Here is a 16,109-nt window from a genome sequence, read left to right on the forward strand (position 1 = left end):
GGGAGAGATCGTTCACCAATTACCATCATGGGCAAAACAGACTCAACTTAGAGGAAAAAAGTCATCTAATTTATTACCAAGCAAAACAGAGTAAAGCAATGATAAGTAAATCCAGATCTTAAAACACCTTCTCACATCTTCTCACTCCTCTCTCTGGCTGCAAAAGCTCCCACTAGTTGTTTGGGTTTTTTTTTTTCCCCTTCATAAATATCTTATCCCAGAGGTGCTACCACCATCACTGATAGGCTCAGCCTTGGATGGAACCGGCTGGCATTGGCTCTGTCAGACATGGGGGAAGCTTCTAGCAACTTCTCACAGAAGCCACCCCTGTAGCGCCGCCCCCCCCACACTACCAACACCTTGCCATGCAAACCCCTTACATACATGTTGAGAAATTCTTTTACCAAACAATGATTAGCTTTAAATTTCAAAAGCCCTATGAGTAATTAATGTGTATGGAGAAGATATCCTAACCTTGAGAACAGAAACCTCCTGGCAGGATTGCCCAAACAGGGTTGATCAGGAAGAGCTGCTTGGCCGGACAACAGAGTTGGGAAACATCCCAGGAGAAGAAACTGTCCTCAAAGACTTGTGACCATAAAAGGGACAAAGGAGTGGGGGGCTAAGTCCCCAAATGGCCACCGGCGACCACCTGAGACCCCACGCATGCATAGTGTAGTTTTGCAATGCCAGCGTTACGTAAATGTAGTAGATAGGCAGAGAGGCGGAGATTTCTCAGAAAATCTATGACTATTCATGTCTTATGGTATATAAAGGATGAACTTCTGTTTTAGGGTATGCACGATAGGCAGAGTTATCCCCCGTGCATCCGTCGCCATAATAAAGAATGCCTGCTCTTTAATGCTACATCAGTGTTAGGAGTTCATTTCCGTTTTTTCAGTAACAGTAACAGCCTCCACCCACCTGCCCCCCCAGCTCCCCATACACCCTGTTTGCTACCTCACACACCCCAGACCTGCTCAGGATGCCCTTGATTCTCTCCGTTACCCCTCAGTGCCCCCGATCACCTTGGTTCACCCCAGAAACCTCCGCCCCCAAGATGCCTCTGCTCCCCCCAGACAGCCCGATCACCTCCGTTACCCTTCCAGGCATCCCAGCTCTCCTGCTCAGATGTCTTTAGTCTACTCAAATGCCCTTATATACCCCTGATCCCCTCAGTTTCCCCTTCAGAAGACCCAGATCCCCTCAGTTCCCCCCTTCAGACACCCCCAAACTTTTGAGGTCCTCTCAGACTCCCTCACTCCCCCGCTGAACACCCTCCATTGCCTCCACATCTCCCCAGACACCCCCCATCATCTCAGTTCTCTCCAGACAACCCGGACCCCTCAGTTCCCATCCCCCCAGACCCTCTCGATCCCATCAGTTCCCCCCCGCAAACCCCGCTCAGGTACCCCTGGTACCTGCCTCCCCCAGGGTCCTGCTCCCCCCAGACTCCCCCGGCCCAGGCCCTGACCAGGCCCAACGCTCATGGTACCCGGCAGGACGGCACACTCGGGGTCAGATGTGGCTGGGGGAGCATTTACAGGGGAAGGGTGATGGGAGGGAGTGCTTCCACCTCCGCAATCTGGGCAGGGGGAGATGGCAGAGAGCTATTTCCCACAAAAAAGGGAGAGGCTGAGGGGGGGAGCTGTTTCCTGCCCAAAAGGGAGTGGTGACACAGAGGAAGAACACAGAAAGGGAACTGGGAACAACGGGCCCCGTGGGATGGGGGGCAAATGGCAACTGGCCGTGGGGACAGCAGCGCTGGGGATGGGGAGAGGGGCCTGCTGGGGCTGTGGGGCCACCAGGAATAGGGGTCTGGGGAGGGAGGAGCCAGGGGCCATGGGGCTGTGAGGAGGGAGAAGGGCAGGGGTTGTGGGACTATGGGGCTGTGGGGCTGTGAGGCCGTTGGGCTGTGGTGTACGGGGCCATAAGATGGGGCTATGGGGGTAGTGGGGAGCTGTGGGGAGGAGGGAGGGGGCTTGGAGGGTCTGTGGGTGACAGCGTTTGCTGTCAGTGTCGGTTTGCCTCAGTGTAAATGAGTCCCTGGCTGCTGGAGCCCGAGCAGTCTCAGCCACGCTTACGGGGTGGCCTGCACATTGCTAAAGGGCTGCCGAAAAGGGGGAGTAAAACCCCGACCATGGCCTGAGGAGACCAGGGGTTCCACCTGACTATCCAGCGCCATCAATCCTGCGGGGACAGAGGGAGGGAGGAGGGAGGGAGGGATGCCGGGTGAGGCTGGCACGCAGGGGCCTGGCTTGCGGCAGGCAGTGTGGCGGCACCCGGTGCCTTGCAGATGAGACTGGGCCTGGCCTGGAGGGGCTGGGGGGAGCTGCACGCGGGGCAGGACCCTCTCCCTGCGCCCCAGCAAAGACGCCCGAGCAGATGGAGGTGGAGACAGAAAAGGCTTTATTGGCGGGGGCTGTCAAAAGGGCAGCAGCCCCTCACTGGCCACGGGGAGGATCTTTCCCAGGGCGTAGGCCAGGTGGGTGTAGGTCTCCTCACACAGCACATGCGGCAGCAGGCGGTAGAAGAGCTCGGGGTCGTAGGAGGCGGCGTAGAGCACCGCAGCAGCCAGAGTGAAGCCGACGGCCAGCTGCAGGCCCAGCAGGAGCAGGCAGAGTATCCTGTGGGGCAGAAGAGGGATGGGAGAGAGGGCAGGGTGGATGCATCGCCAGCCCATCTTGCCTATGGGATGGAGGGGGCTGTCCTGGGAGTCCCGGGAGCTGCCTCCCCAGCCGTTTCGCGTTGCTGCCTCGGGCAGGGTGGGGCAGGAGACTCCGCAAGCCTGGGAGAACGCCCCGGCCCAGGGTAAACGGACGCTGAGCACTCGCCAGCGGCAAAGGCCACAGCCGGCCAGCAGCTCCCCAGCAGCCTGGACTTGTGAGCCCCGGCGGCTGGAGCAGGTGTGCGGCCCATCGCAGCCGCTGCCTGGGAGCGGGCCCCAGGGGACCCAGAGGGGACACTCACTGCAGCCAATACGTGAAGCCACGTCTCCTTGCCAGCAGGTCCCTCTCCTGCAGGTCAACACAGAGCAAGGACACTTGTCAGGCACTGCCGCGCGGTCGGGACAGCTGGGGTTGCGCGGTGCCCCTTCGCCTTGCGCGGGACTACAGCCCACGCATGGCTCTGACCTCCACGGACCCCTCTCCCGCTTACCAGCTGTGCTTCCACCACCTCCGGCAGCACAGTCTGCGGCGCCTCTGCCTCCTTCTTCCTCTGCTGCTGCCTGCAGGCAACAGGGCTTGGTTGGACGAGTTACGGACCTCCACGGCCACGCGGGGGGTCCCCTTCCAAACATACCCCACCCCAGGCAGGGACTGGGCTCCCCTGTCACACATGCTGCACATGTGCGTGCTGCACGTCCCCCCCCACCCCATTGCCTGGCACCGGCACTGGCAGCCCCATCGCTCCGGGTGCCGCAGAGGCCCCCACACCGGACAGCCGTGTGGGGCAGGGGCCCAGCTCACCAGATCTCTTCCTGCTCCACTGCCTCTTCAAGCTGCCCTATTTCCTGGCGCAGCACCTGGGAGAAGGAAGGGTCTGAGTCCCTGAGCCCGCCGCGGCCCTCCTCCAGCCCCCCCTAGTCGCGCAGGGCCCGTGGGCACCCACCCGTTTTCCCCCAGCACTTTTGGCACTACCTCATTGTAGCGCTTGTCCTCCTGCAGCCAGGCCTTCATCTGGGCATAGTGCTTGTCCCCCTGCAAAACAACGGGCACATCGTGCGGGCGGCTGGGCTGGGACCTGGGCACCCTCACCCCCCTCCAGCCCCAGGGCACTGGGAGACTGGGCAACTGGCAGGGCCAGGCATAGGGAAGTAAGTGGTGGATGCCCCCAGTGTCTGGGGAAAACGTCCTCCCCGGTCACGCTCCTGCCCAGAGCCGCTGGGCGACCGGCGTGAGGTGACCCTCCTTGAGCGGCGGGGGTTTGGACAAGACAAGATGACCTCCAGAAGTCCCTTCAAAGCTCTCAGCCCCAGCCGACTCTGCCCTGGGACTTGTGCAGAGGAGAGGACACCGACCTTGCTGTTGAACTTTGTTGCTTCACGCACATCCCGATGCGTCTCCTCCTGCGTGCGGAAAGGAGAGCAGGGGCTCAGGGCCTGCAGCCCCGGCCCCCGCGGACCGGGAGCCACTCCACACCTACCATATGCTGCAGTAGCTCCTTGCTCTTTGCCATGTTGGTGGAGCTCTGCACAGAATCTGTGCCGGCTCCTCCATCGGTCCCCGGAGCCTCTGCTGCCTGCAGGAATGGGGAACCATCAGATTCCCTGGCACAGACGTAGACCCGCCTCGCCCGTGGCGCTGCCCCAGCTTCCCACGCCCCAGCGCCCATCAGCCGCCTGCACACCCGCCCCCGGCCAGCGGTCCCTCGCCCTGTGCCCGGCTCGGCTGGCGCTAGCTGGGTGCACTGGCACCCCCCTCCCGGAGCCTGTCAGGACGGGCCTCCTTCTCCCCTCTACCTTCTGCGCCTCTTCCAGGCTTGCGGTGTCTCCCTCTTTTCCTTCTGGAAGTTCTGCTGCGGGAGAGGAGGGGAAGAGGAGTAGCCGTCACCCCTGGGGTGACGGTGACATGGGGGGCCATCCGGCCCAGGAGGTCACAGTCCTGGGGGTCCTCAGATGCTGCCTGGGGAGCAGACGGGGTAGCAGAAGGGGTGACATGGGGCAGGGACGGGCTGGATGTGCCGTTACCTGCAGGGGAGTTGTCTCCGGGGAGGGCAGTGTAACCTGCAAGAGGGAGTAGAGGGGGTGAGGAGGCTCTGTGTCACCCCAGACCACAGTCCCTGTTGCCCCTCAGCCATCGTCTACGTCCCTGTACCCCCCCAGCTGCTCACCCGGTGCCGGTGGCCTGGCCCGATACTGGTAGAGGCCGGCGATGAAGGTGCTGAGTCCCAACACCATCAGCACTGTGGCCACGGCCATCTTCACCGTCAGCCCTGGGGACAAGCCGAGACCTGTGGGGACACGGTGGGGGTGAGCAATGACATGGCGAGGACCCGAGCATCTTGGTGGGTGTCTCGTCCCCCCCCGATGCACCCCAGTGCTCCAGTAGGGGCTGGTCCAGGCAGGCATGTTGCACCGAGCACGTGAATGTGTTTCCAGCCACCAGGGCCGCCATCAAGGTGACCTGCATCTGGTAGGTCCAATCACCGTTGGGGATGGGGAGGTGCTCACCGGGGCCCAAGATGTCCCCGTTGTGCAGCCAGATGACGGGTCACCTCGGTGGGGGTAGAAGCCCCAGACGTGGTAGATGAGGAGGACGGGCGCCCGGGCGTTGCCCGTCGTGGAGGGGATGATGCGGGCTTGGGGTGGTGCTGGAGCAAGGAGGGGGGATGGTCAGTGAACCCCCTCCCCACCCATGCGACGCCCCCATGCAATGTCCCTGTGCAATGCTCTGTGCAACGTCCTTGTGCAACGTGCGATTCACCATCCCCATGCAATGCTCCATGCAACGTCCTCGTGAAACGTGCGATGCACCATCCCCATGCAATGCTCCATGCAACACCCGCGTGCAACATCCCCATGCAACACCCTACGCCACGTCCCCATGCAAAGCCCCTGTGCACAATGCCCCCGTGCAAAGCCCCCGTGCGCCGCAGGGCTCACTCCACCGCATCACCAGAATTAGGGGGCCAGGTCGTCACAAGCCCGACGCCGGGCTTCGGCGCGCTGCACCCAGGCGGTGCCATTGTTGAGGACGGTGGCGAGTTGGGTGGCAACGGGGCGGAGCAGCCCCCAGTCGCAGGGGACGAAGCGCCGGGCTTCGGGGTCGTAGCAGACCAGCGGGTTCTTGTTGAAGACGAGGGCCAAATTCAAATCCAGCATGGAGCTGTTGGCTGCCAGCAGGCAGGAGCTGGCCACGTGCACCAGGAAGGCATCTACGAGGGGGACACGGGGGTGGGCAGGGTCCCCATGGGTTGGACCCCCCCAAACCTGCTGCACGCTGCTGTCCCCCCACATCCTACCTGCCCCCCAGCAGCTCAGCACCAGCCCCAGCACCCCCACCACCCACATGGGCGGTGGTGGGTGCCGGTGCGTCCGGCATGGCGGATGAGCTCCGGCCTCTCCCTGCAGTGCCCGACCTTCGTTTCCGCCACCGGCCCGCTCCCTCCTCCTCCTCCGCCTCCTCCTCCTGCTCCTCCTCAGGGCTTATCCCCAGGGATTTGGCCCCGGCACCCCACATCACCGGCGATGGGCAGCGCAGGGCTTCGCCCCGAGGGGACTGTGCCACAGGGCTGGGCTTGGCACCGCGGGAATCCTGCCTGTCCCTTCCCAGTGGAGAAACTGAGGCACACCTCTTGGGTGTGGCTCTCTGGGCAGCGCAATCCTGCTGCACCCCAATATCAGACAGCGGAGAAGCCACCACCACGTCCTCCCTGTGGCCAGCTGCTGCCCTTCCACCCTTTGGCAGTGGGGAAACTGAGGCACACCTCTGGGGAATGGCTCTTTGGGGATGAGGCATGAACCAACCCAACCCCAATATTAGGCAGCGGAGAAGTCATGGCTGCAGCCATCTCCCGGCCTTCCCCAGTGGGGAAACTGAGGCACTCTCCTCTGGGATGGCTCTTTGGGGGGCGTGATGCAGCTGAACCCCAATATCAGACAGTGGAGAAGCCAGCACTGCACGGGGTGGGGGACAGGCGAGGACACGGGGTGCAGCCACGGATGAGGAGTTTAATTGCTGGGGGGTTGGGGCGGGGCAGGAGGGAGCTTATTCCCACCTTCCCCCTCCCCCCCACCATCTCCACTCCTGCAACGAGCGGCGCCGGTCTCTGCACCATCCTGTGCTCAGCCTGGGCAGGTGTGTTGGTTTTGCGTGGCAAGGTTTTGGTAGCGTGGGGGCTACAGGGGTGGCTTCTGTGAGAAGCTGCCAGAAGCTTCCCCTGTGTCTGACAGAGCCAATGCCAGCCGGCTCCAAGACAGACCCGCCGCTGGCCAAGGCCAAGCCAATCAGCACCTCTGTGAGAACATATTTAAGAAAGAGAAAAACAGTTAGAGAGCGCTTTTGCAGCCAGAGAGAGGAGTGAGAAGATGTAAGAACATCTGCAGACACCAAGGTCAGTGCAGAAGGAGGGGGAGGAGGTGCTCCAGGCACCAGAGCAAGATTCCCCTGCAGCCCGTGGTGAAGACCATGGTGAAGCAGGCTGTTCCCCTGCAGCCCATGGAGGGAGGATGAGGGGGTGTAGAGATTCCACCTGCAGCCCGTGGAGGACCCCACGCCGGAGCAGGTGGAGACACCTGAAGGAGGCTGTGACCCCGTGGGAAGCCCACTCTGGAGCAAGCTCCTGGCAGGACCTGTGGATCCGTGGAGAGAGGAGCCCACGCCAGAGCAGGTTTGCTGGCAGGACTTGTGACCCCGTGGGGGACCCACGCTGGAGCAGTCTGCTCCTGAAAGTCTGCACCCCGTGGAGGAGACTCACGTTGGAGAAGGCCGTGAAGGACTGTCTCCCGTGAGAGGGACCCCACGCTGGAGCGGGGGAACGATGAGTCCTCCCCCTGAGGAGGAAGAAGCGACAGAAACACCGCGTGAGGAACTGACCACAACCCCCACTCCCCGTCCCCCTGTGCCGCTGGGGGGGGCGGAGGTTGAAGCCGGGAGTGAAGTTGAGCCCGGGAAGATGGGAGGGGTGGGGGGAGGTGTTTTTAAGATTTGGTTTTATTTCTCATTCCTCTACTCTGTTTTGCTTAGTAATAAATAAGATGAATTCCCTCTCTAAGTTCGGTCTGTTTTGCTCGTGATGATAATTAGAGAATGATCTCTCCCTGTCCTTATCTCGACCCATAAGTTTTTTTTTCATTGTACCTTTTCTCCCCTGTCTAATGAAAGAGGGGAGTGATAGAGCGGCTCTGGTGGGCACCTGGCCCTCAGCCAGGGTCAACCCACCACAGCAGGGGACACAAGAGGGGATTTGGTGACAGTCCCCTCCTCAACCCCCCCCCCCCCAAGCACACCCCCTCTCCGGGGGACACCCCAGCATCCAGGCCCTACCGTGGCTGCTCTGGCACACCGCCAGGATCGTGACGATGCCGAGCAGCCCCAGGAGGATGCCCAGAGCCATGGCAGCACCACACAGCGCCGTCTCCAGCACCTCGGAGGGGTCGGGGGTTTGGGGCGCTAAGGGGAGACACGCAGGGGGTTACCACCAGCCCTGGTGTTGTAACCGTAGGATAGGGGTCCGTAGTTTGTAACCAAGGTAATAGGTAATGAAGCTAACAAACCATGGCAAGTGGCAAGGTGACCGTGGCAAGATACAATGCTGCTATGTTCCTTGTACAGTCCCTACCCAACCGGACAATAGGCCCGGGAATATTAATCTTAGAAAGTAAGTTGCTATGGACAGGTGCAGGTGCACCTCTATGGACACGTGCAGGTGCACCTGCAACAAGGATACTGCGCATGCCTGCATGAAGGGGGTCATCCAGCGGACACGGGTGCAAGACCACTGACCACCACCAGAGACCCTTGAGGACCACCGACTCAAATCACTGAGCATGCGTGATGGGGAGGAGAATATGGAAATGAATTCTAAGAAATGATTCTCATATGACTGCCTTTTCTGAGAAAGATGATGAATATGTACATTTTGATTCTATATAACCTGTGTGTTGGTGATCACCTGGCCTGGTGCTGGGGTGGGCAGCTGTGACAGATCGTCGAAGAACAGGGAAACCCCACGGGGAGACGCCGACACAGGGCGCCCGCGCTCGCTCCCACCTGTGCGCTAAGAGTGGGTGCTGAGACGATGCCCTGTTTCACCGGTGGCCGCCGTGGGGCCCTGTCGTGGTTCAGCCCCACTGGCAGCTGAGCACCACGCAGCCACTCGCTCACTCCTCACCCCCGCTGAGGTGGGCAGGAGAATGGGAAGGAAAAGGCAAAACCTGGTGGGTTGCCCAAAGCCCCCTCCAACCTGGCCTTGAACACTGCCAGGGAGCCAGGGGCAGCCACAGCTTCTCTGGGCAACCTCTGCCAGGGCCTCGCCACCCTCACAGGGAAGAATTTCTGCCTCACATCTCATCTCCATCTCCCCTCCGTCAGCTTAAGCCCATTCCCCCTTCTCCTGCCACCACGCTCCCTGATGAACAGTCCCTCCTCATCTTTCTTGGAGGCCCCTTCAGGTACTGGAAGGCCACAATTGCTTGGAGGAGAACATTGTTGGCCAAAGCAGCCTTCTGATGACACATTTGGAACCCAAACCTTGAGGAAAATGCACTTTTTTTCTGGAGGTGTGATGGGAAAACAGAGAGAAACTTGGTGCATTCTTGCCAACGATTGTGGAGGAAAACATCTCAGACACCAACTGTGGGATGACCAGGAGAAAAAGGTGGAAAATTTGGATTTATTGCTGCTTCTTTTGGCCCCTCTAACAACCAGCCCTGTGTCACTCCATCCCATTGGTGGCCCGATAAGTCACTGTGTCATGCTGCTCATAGAATCACAGAATCATAGAATGGTTTGGGTTGGAAGACACCTTAAAGATCATCTAGTTCCACCCCCCCCGCCGTGGGCAGGGACACCCTCCACTAGCCCAGCTTGCCCAAAGCCCCCTCCAACCTGGCCTTGAACACTGCCAGGGAGCCAGGGGCAGCCACAGCTTCTCTGGGCAACCTGTGCCAGGGCCTCGCCACCCTCACAGGGAAGAATTTCTGCCTCACATCTCATCTCCATCTCCCCTCCGTCAGCTTAAGCCCATTCCCCCTTCTCCTCTCACCACCCTCCCTGATGAACAGTCCCTCCCCATCTTTCCTGTAGGCCCCTTCAGGTACTAGAAGGCCACAATTAGGTCTCCCCGGAGCCTTTGTCAACAAATATGGGATCAGAAACTCTCCAATACTTTGTTTTAGTACATAACGCCGGCGTTGCAAAGCTACACTATGCATGCGCGGGGTCTCAGGTGGCTGCCGGTGGCCATTTGGGGACTTAGCCCCCCACTCCTTTGTCCCTTTTATGGTCACAAGTCTTTGAGGACAGTTTGTTCTCCTGGGATGTTTCCCAACTCTGTTGTCCAGCCAAGCTGTTCTTCCTGATCAACCCTGTCTGGGCAATCCTGCCAGGAGGTTTCCGTTCTCAAGGGTAGGATATCTTCTCCGTACACGTTAATTACTCATAGGCCTTGTTACATTCAAAGCTAATCCATGTTTGGTAAAAGAATTTCTCAGCATTCCCAGCTCAGCTCCTGGCCCAGTTCAGGTCTCAGCCCAGCTGACAGCTGTTCCAGTTTAGGGCTCTGCACCACTTCAAGTCACAACTCAGCCCAGGCCTCTAGGCCCAGCCCAGGCCCAGCCCAGACTCTCTACCACTTAACATCCCACACCAGTCCAAGGCTCCAGACCAGTTTCACTCAGGACCTGGCCCAGCTGAGGTGCCCTTCCAGGCTCACGCCCTTTCCCAGGCTCAGCCCAGCTCCCACTTCAGGCCCTGCACTGCTCTGGGGCCGCCTCCCAGCTCAGGGCCCCCTCCTCTTACTTCCGCTTCTGCACCAGCCAATCAGCGCACGTAAGGCGGGAGCACGGCAGCCAATGGCGATGCGTGGGAGGTGGGACGAGCGTTGCCAAGGGGATGGCACTCCAGCCTCTGGGCGGGGTCGCCGTGGCAACGGGTGACCATGGCAACGGCAGCGGGCGCCCCCCGGGTCCTCCTGCCCGCCCGCAGGACCCTCCCCTCCTTTTTGCGGGACATCCACCACGCCCCCCCCCCCAAGTGTCCCCAAGTGCCACCCCCGACAGGACACAGTGCCATTGCTGATGTCACCTCCATGAGCTTTACTGGGCAGAAACGGTGTGAAAAAGGGGCAAAACTGTAAAAACAGAAAGAAAAAAAAGTGTTGGGACACTGGGAGGTGAAGAACCAGTAACTGACTGGGACAAAGTGGGATGGCACTGACACCTGGATGGGGACATGGCGTGGTGTGGGGGTCCCACCAGGGCAGGACTGGGCCATGCTGGGATGGCACTCTCAACCATGTGGTAACATGAGCTCCCTTCAGAGCCAGACTTGGCCAAACTGGGATGGTGCCATCATCTACGGGGGGACACAGGGAGACATGGGGTCCCACCAGGGCCAAACCTGGGGCTGCGCGCTTGGCTAGACACCTAAAGTCCGAGCATGGCTTACTGTCACTCTCGCTCGTCCAGCCTCCAAACTGTCAGCATCCAGCCCCTGCTCCCAGGCCAAAGGTGCCAGCCCCAAAAGGGCTGCCTGGCCTCAAACCTCCCTCAGCGGCCCTCGCACGGCCCCACTCACATTGGGGCTGCGGGCTCGTCTGGACCCCGAAAGGGGCCAAACTGTGCCTTATGTCTCACCCGCTGTCTACCAGAGGCCACCTTCAAAAGAGGGCAGGGGGAGCAGAAGGATGGCCCACAAACCCCCCAGGTCAGTGCAGCAGGGGGATCTCGTCCCCAGCCCTGGCCATCGTCCACCCATTACCTACAGGGATGTGGCATCACCAGGAGCGGCTCTAACCTTCGGTACCGGCTCCGACAAGTGGGGCTGCCTGGCCTCTGCTTTGTTCTTGGTTCCCACAGCCCCAGCCCCCGGTTCTTGTGTGTCCCTCACCCCTTCCTGCGCCCTGCCAGGCTTGGCCACCCCCAGCCCCTGCTCCCAGCACCCTCCCATCCCATCCCATCCATCCCATCCCACCTATCCCATCCCACAGCCCCCACTGCAGCACCAAACCCCACAGCAGCAGCAGCCACAGCCATCAATATTGCTAAATATCCCCCTGAAAGAGCCCCAGGTTGGGAAATGCTTTCTGCACTCAGAAGGTTCCTCTGCTGCTGCACCTAAAGCCACTCGGTTACCAAGATGCTTTCGCACACTCAGCCCCATCCCCAAAAGCAGCAACGAGCCGCAGCCGCCTGTCCCGAGTGCCCAGCGAGGAAGGGGATCAGGGAAAGACAAATCAGTCTTGCTCCCAACAGGATTGTGTGGTGGAGAAGGATGCTGAGAGAGCAGGGGCATCCTGGGGACAGGGGGTGCTGGCAAAGTTTGGGGGTGCCCAGAAGGAAGAGAAGGGGGTGCCTGAGTTGTGAGTGCCCCCCGCCTCCAACCCCCACTCCCCGTGCTCATCCTGCAGGGAGCTGCCCCCAGGCTCCTGCTCCAAGCACTGCTCCGACTGCGCTGGCTGCAAATGGCCTTCCCGGGCAGGCAGGAATCAGGACAAAAAGCCCCCAGGAACCAGCACGGCCAGACTCCATGGTCACCCCCAAAGCTTTCTTGAAGGCCATGGTGCTGTGCCTGGGCAGGGTGGGCTTGGGCAGGGCCGAGAGGGACATGTGCTGCTGCGGGATGGGGGAGAGGAGAGCGGGCAGTGTCTGCAGCAGGGCAGGGGCTCTGCTCTGGACTTCTTCATGGCCACAGGCGCTTTGGGGTGTCCTGCTCCCACGTGGACTTGTAACCGTAGGATAGGGGCTGTGAAACTGAAACTATAGAATCAGGTTGAGCTAATTAGTTTGTAACCAAGGTAATAGGTAATGAAGCTAACTGACCATGGCAAGGTACAATGCTGCTGCGTTCCATGTACAGTCCCTACCAAACTGAACAATAGGTTTGGAGATATTAATCTTATGAAGTCGTTATGGACAGGTGCACCCACAGCAAGGGTACTGCGCATGCCCGCAAGAAGAGGGTCACCCAGCGGACATGGGTGCAAGACCACTGACGACCACCAGAGACCCTTGAGGACCACCGACTCCAATCACTGAGCATGTGTGACGGGGAGGAGAATATGGAAATGGATTCTAAGAAATGATTCTCATAGGACTGCCTTTTCTGAGAAAAACGAGGAATATGTATGTTTTCATCCTACATAACCTGTGTGTTGGTGATCACCTGGCATGCACGTTGGGTGGAGCTATCCCCCGTGCATCCAGCGCTGCAATAACGAATGCCTGCCTTTTAACACTACATTGGTGTTCCGAGGTTGATTCCCGGATTTCGGTGACAGTTTCTGGCGACCCAGATGGGACCCTGCTTTTGAACCTCGACGGATCCGTGGGATTGCAGGACCTCCAGCCGGCACTGGGGAATTCTCCGGGAGAACCTCCGATCCCCGGACCGAAGAGCTTTGAGCAAGACCCCTGGGAGAGGTAAAGGCATTCTTATTTGACTTAAATAGTTAGTTTTTTGAATATTTGCTCTTACCATCGTGGCAGGACAGGCCTGCACCAAGAGCACGGTGCTCGTAAGGCGTGGTGAAAGCTGTGCAGAGTTGGGCTAGGGAGACGTCTCAGGTAAAAGTCTCTGCTAGGCAAAAGCCTCTGGAGCAGGGCCCACAGGGGAGGGGAAGCCTCCAAGGTTGAGATTTCTCTCACCACCGTGGCGGGACAGGCCCGCACCGAGAGAAATCCCCGAGGGAGCTCCAACGCGAGTTGGGGTCCCTCCGACTAGTGCTTGTGATAGTGCACAATCCCAACCACTAAGTCCCTGGGAGATGGGTACTTTTCCGAGTAAGAAACCAATCCCGCGAAAAACACCACTGGGATGTATTTTGGAACATTGGAAAGATCTGGGAAGAACTGATCCTTTGACTCGGAAAGAATAGATTGAATATTGTAATCACTGGTGGCCACTGTGTACTTTAGAGATGGGGAAAAGTGGCTGGAAAATGGGACATTGCAGTATAACACAATTTTGCGATTGGTGCTATTTTGTAAGAGGGAAGGTAAACGGAATGAAATGGCACATGTGAATTTGTTTTTCACACTGCAAAATCATCCGGAATGGCAAAGGCAATGTGAATTGGTTTCACCTAGTTCTGCGGTAATGGCATTAAATGGGCAGGAACCTGATAAAAACTTGAAAAAAGTTTGCTCAGCTTGTGATATTGGTAAACGGTGTTTTACATGTGAATTTGAAGACGATGATGTTGAATTATTGGTTGCACCTCGTAGAAGGCTAGGAAATGATCAGGGGGATCAAAATCTGGAGGTTAATAATGCTTCCACCCCTCCTGTAGAAGGGGAGGCAGAAGGATTCAGCCCGGTTGCTGGGAGGACAAGGGGAAGAGGGGGAGGAGACGGATTAACTCCCCTCCAGGCCCCTCTTCGACAGGCAGTTGGCAATGAGGGTCCGGTAATGGTAAAAGTTCCCTTCTCAATAATTGATTTAAGAGCATGGAAAGAAACTGCGGGCACTTATCGGGATGATCCCGAAAGGGTTGCCAAAGTAGTAGAAACAATGATCAGAACCCAAAACCCCGATTGGGAGGATTTGCAAGTAATATTGGATACTTTGTTGGAAGACACTGAAAAGAAAATGGTATTAAATATGGCCAGAAAACAAGTGGAAGGAGCTCATGCAAATGGGATTATACAAGGGACAGTGGACCAGAATTTTCCATCCACAAATCCTGAGTGGGACCCTAATCAGCCGGGACCCAGAGGGATGCTGACTAGATCTCAGAAGTGGATTTTATTTGGTGCTAGACATGCAATGCCAAAGGCAATTAATGGGTCTAAACTTGATGAAGTGAGACAAGAATGAAATGAGTCCCCTTCAGCCTTTATGGAAAGACTGAAGGTGACTGCTAGAAACTACAGTAATTTGGACCCAGAAAAACCGGAGGAAGCTATACAATTGGCCTCTATATTTATGGGACAATCAGCCCCAGACATCAGGAAAAAGCTCCAAAAATTGGAAGGGGCTGAGTCCAGAGACTTACGTAAAATGCTTGCAATAGCCTGGGCATTGGAGAAGAGACTGCCCTAAAGCTGGAAGATTAGATCCAACACTCCAGGCTGTTAAATTGATGACTTTGGATAATGAATCATGAAGGGGACCGGGGGAATCAACCCTAGCTGAGGCCCTGGTTACATTAAAGCTAGGGAATGAAGAAACGGAGTTTTTAGTAGATACGGGGGCTACATATTCGGTATTGAATACGTGTAAAGCGAAACTCAACCATAAATCAGCAGAGGGTGTTGGTGCGAAGGGGCGAAAAGAGAACTAGCCTTTCTTGAAACTGTTAAAAATTGAAGCTGGGAAAACAGCGGGTCAATTTTTGTACATGCCCGAATGTCCGTTGCCCTTATTGGGACGAGATTTATTAAGCAAATTAGATGCACAAATTATTTTTAAAGATGGAGAAATCAGATTACTAATACCAGAATTGAAAGCCATAGAGGCGAGAGTGTTTATGTTACAGGAGTCCTCCAAGGAGGAACAGATTCCAGAAGTGGTGGACAATGCAGTAACCCCTTTGGTATGGGCAAGTGAAGTTCCGGCACGATCCAAACTGGCAGAACCGGCAAAGGTGACTTTAAAACCTGGGGCCAAGCCGGTAAGACAAAAACAGTATCCTATTAAGTGGGAGGCTCGAAAGGGATGAGAGGAATTAACCATAAAAGTTTTAGAATATGGGCTGTTAGTAGAATGTGAATCAGAATACAATACCCCTATATTACCAGTAAGGAAATCAGGAGGTAAGGAATACTGATTAGTTCAGGATTTAAGGGCCGTAGATCAAATAGTTCGAGATATACACCCAGTAGTGGCCAATCCATACACTTTCCTGACCTCTTTGAAGGAGGAACATAAATGGTTTACTGTACTGGATTTAAAGGAGGCCTACTTCTGCATACCTCTGGATACAAAAAGTCAAAGCATATTTGCTTTTGAATGGGAAAGTCCTGCTACCGGACTGAAAAACGTAACTAACGTGGACTGTGCTTCCACAGGGATTTAAAAATAGCCCTGCAATATTTGGAAATCAATTGGCAAAAGAGTTAGAAATGTGGAAGAAACAGAATCAAGGAGAAGGGATATTATTACAGTATGTGGATGACATCCTGATAGCAGCAGGAAGCAAAGAAACATGTTTTTAAAATGACCATCAGTTTATTGCATTTCCTGGGCCAAGGAGGATATAGAGTTTTCTAGAAACAAGGCCCAGATGGGGAAAGAAGCAGTGATTTATTTGGGATTTGAGACATCTCAAGGAGAGAGACAATTGGGAAGCGAAAGAAAAGAAGCCATTTGTCAGATCCCGAACCTAGCAGTCCAAAGGAACTGAGAGCCTTTCTGGGAATAATTGGGTGGTGTTGACTCTGGATTCTAAATTATGGACTGTATGTGAAACCCCTGTATGAAGCCCTGAAGGAATCCAAAGACCAT

The 16,109-nt window shown here is 57.0% G+C and overlaps 1 protein-coding gene and 1 pseudogene across 2 annotated transcripts; both read right to left on the reverse strand.

Annotated features, from left to right (window-relative positions):
* Positions 1 to 2,332: 2,332 nt before the first annotated feature.
* On the reverse strand, positions 2,333 to 3,755 carry LOC142599821 (uncharacterized). Of its 2 annotated transcripts, XM_075741573.1 has the most exons (5): positions 3,642 to 3,755; positions 3,471 to 3,526; positions 3,160 to 3,229; positions 2,971 to 3,017; positions 2,333 to 2,627 (listed from the first exon to the last, which is right to left on the reverse strand). In XM_075741573.1, the coding sequence occupies exons 1-5, from the start codon at positions 3,678 to 3,680 to the stop codon at positions 2,426 to 2,428; spliced, it is 414 nt and encodes a 137-aa protein (XP_075597688.1). In that variant the 5' UTR covers positions 3,681 to 3,755; the 3' UTR covers positions 2,333 to 2,425. The 2 variants fall into 2 exon arrangements, with proteins under 2 accessions (XP_075597688.1, XP_075597687.1); XM_075741572.1 differs by having other exon boundaries at positions 2,333 to 3,017; positions 3,160 to 3,330.
* Positions 3,756 to 4,095: 340 nt separating this feature from the next.
* On the reverse strand, positions 4,096 to 8,114 carry LOC142599820 (HLA class II histocompatibility antigen, DM beta chain-like; annotated as a pseudogene).
* Positions 8,115 to 16,109: the final 7,995 nt, after the last annotated feature.

The sequence above is a fragment of the Balearica regulorum genome, unplaced genomic scaffold, assembly GCF_011004875.1.
Source record: "Balearica regulorum gibbericeps isolate bBalReg1 unplaced genomic scaffold, bBalReg1.pri scaffold_62_arrow_ctg1, whole genome shotgun sequence".
NCBI lineage: Eukaryota > Metazoa > Chordata > Aves > Gruiformes > Gruidae > Balearica > Balearica regulorum.

Coding starts and splice junctions, on each gene's coding strand:
- LOC142599821 (XM_075741572.1), bottom strand. CDS start 3,680: ATGAAGGCCTGGCTGCAGGAGGACAAGCGCTACAATGAG. Junction 3,331..3,470: donor GTGGAGCAGGAAGAGATCTG/GTGAGCTGGGCC, acceptor CATGTGTGACAG/GGGAGCCCAGTCCCTGCCTG. Junction 3,018..3,159: donor AGGTGGTGGAAGCACAGCTG/GTAAGCGGGAGA, acceptor GTTGACCTGCAG/GAGAGGGACCTGCTGGCAAG.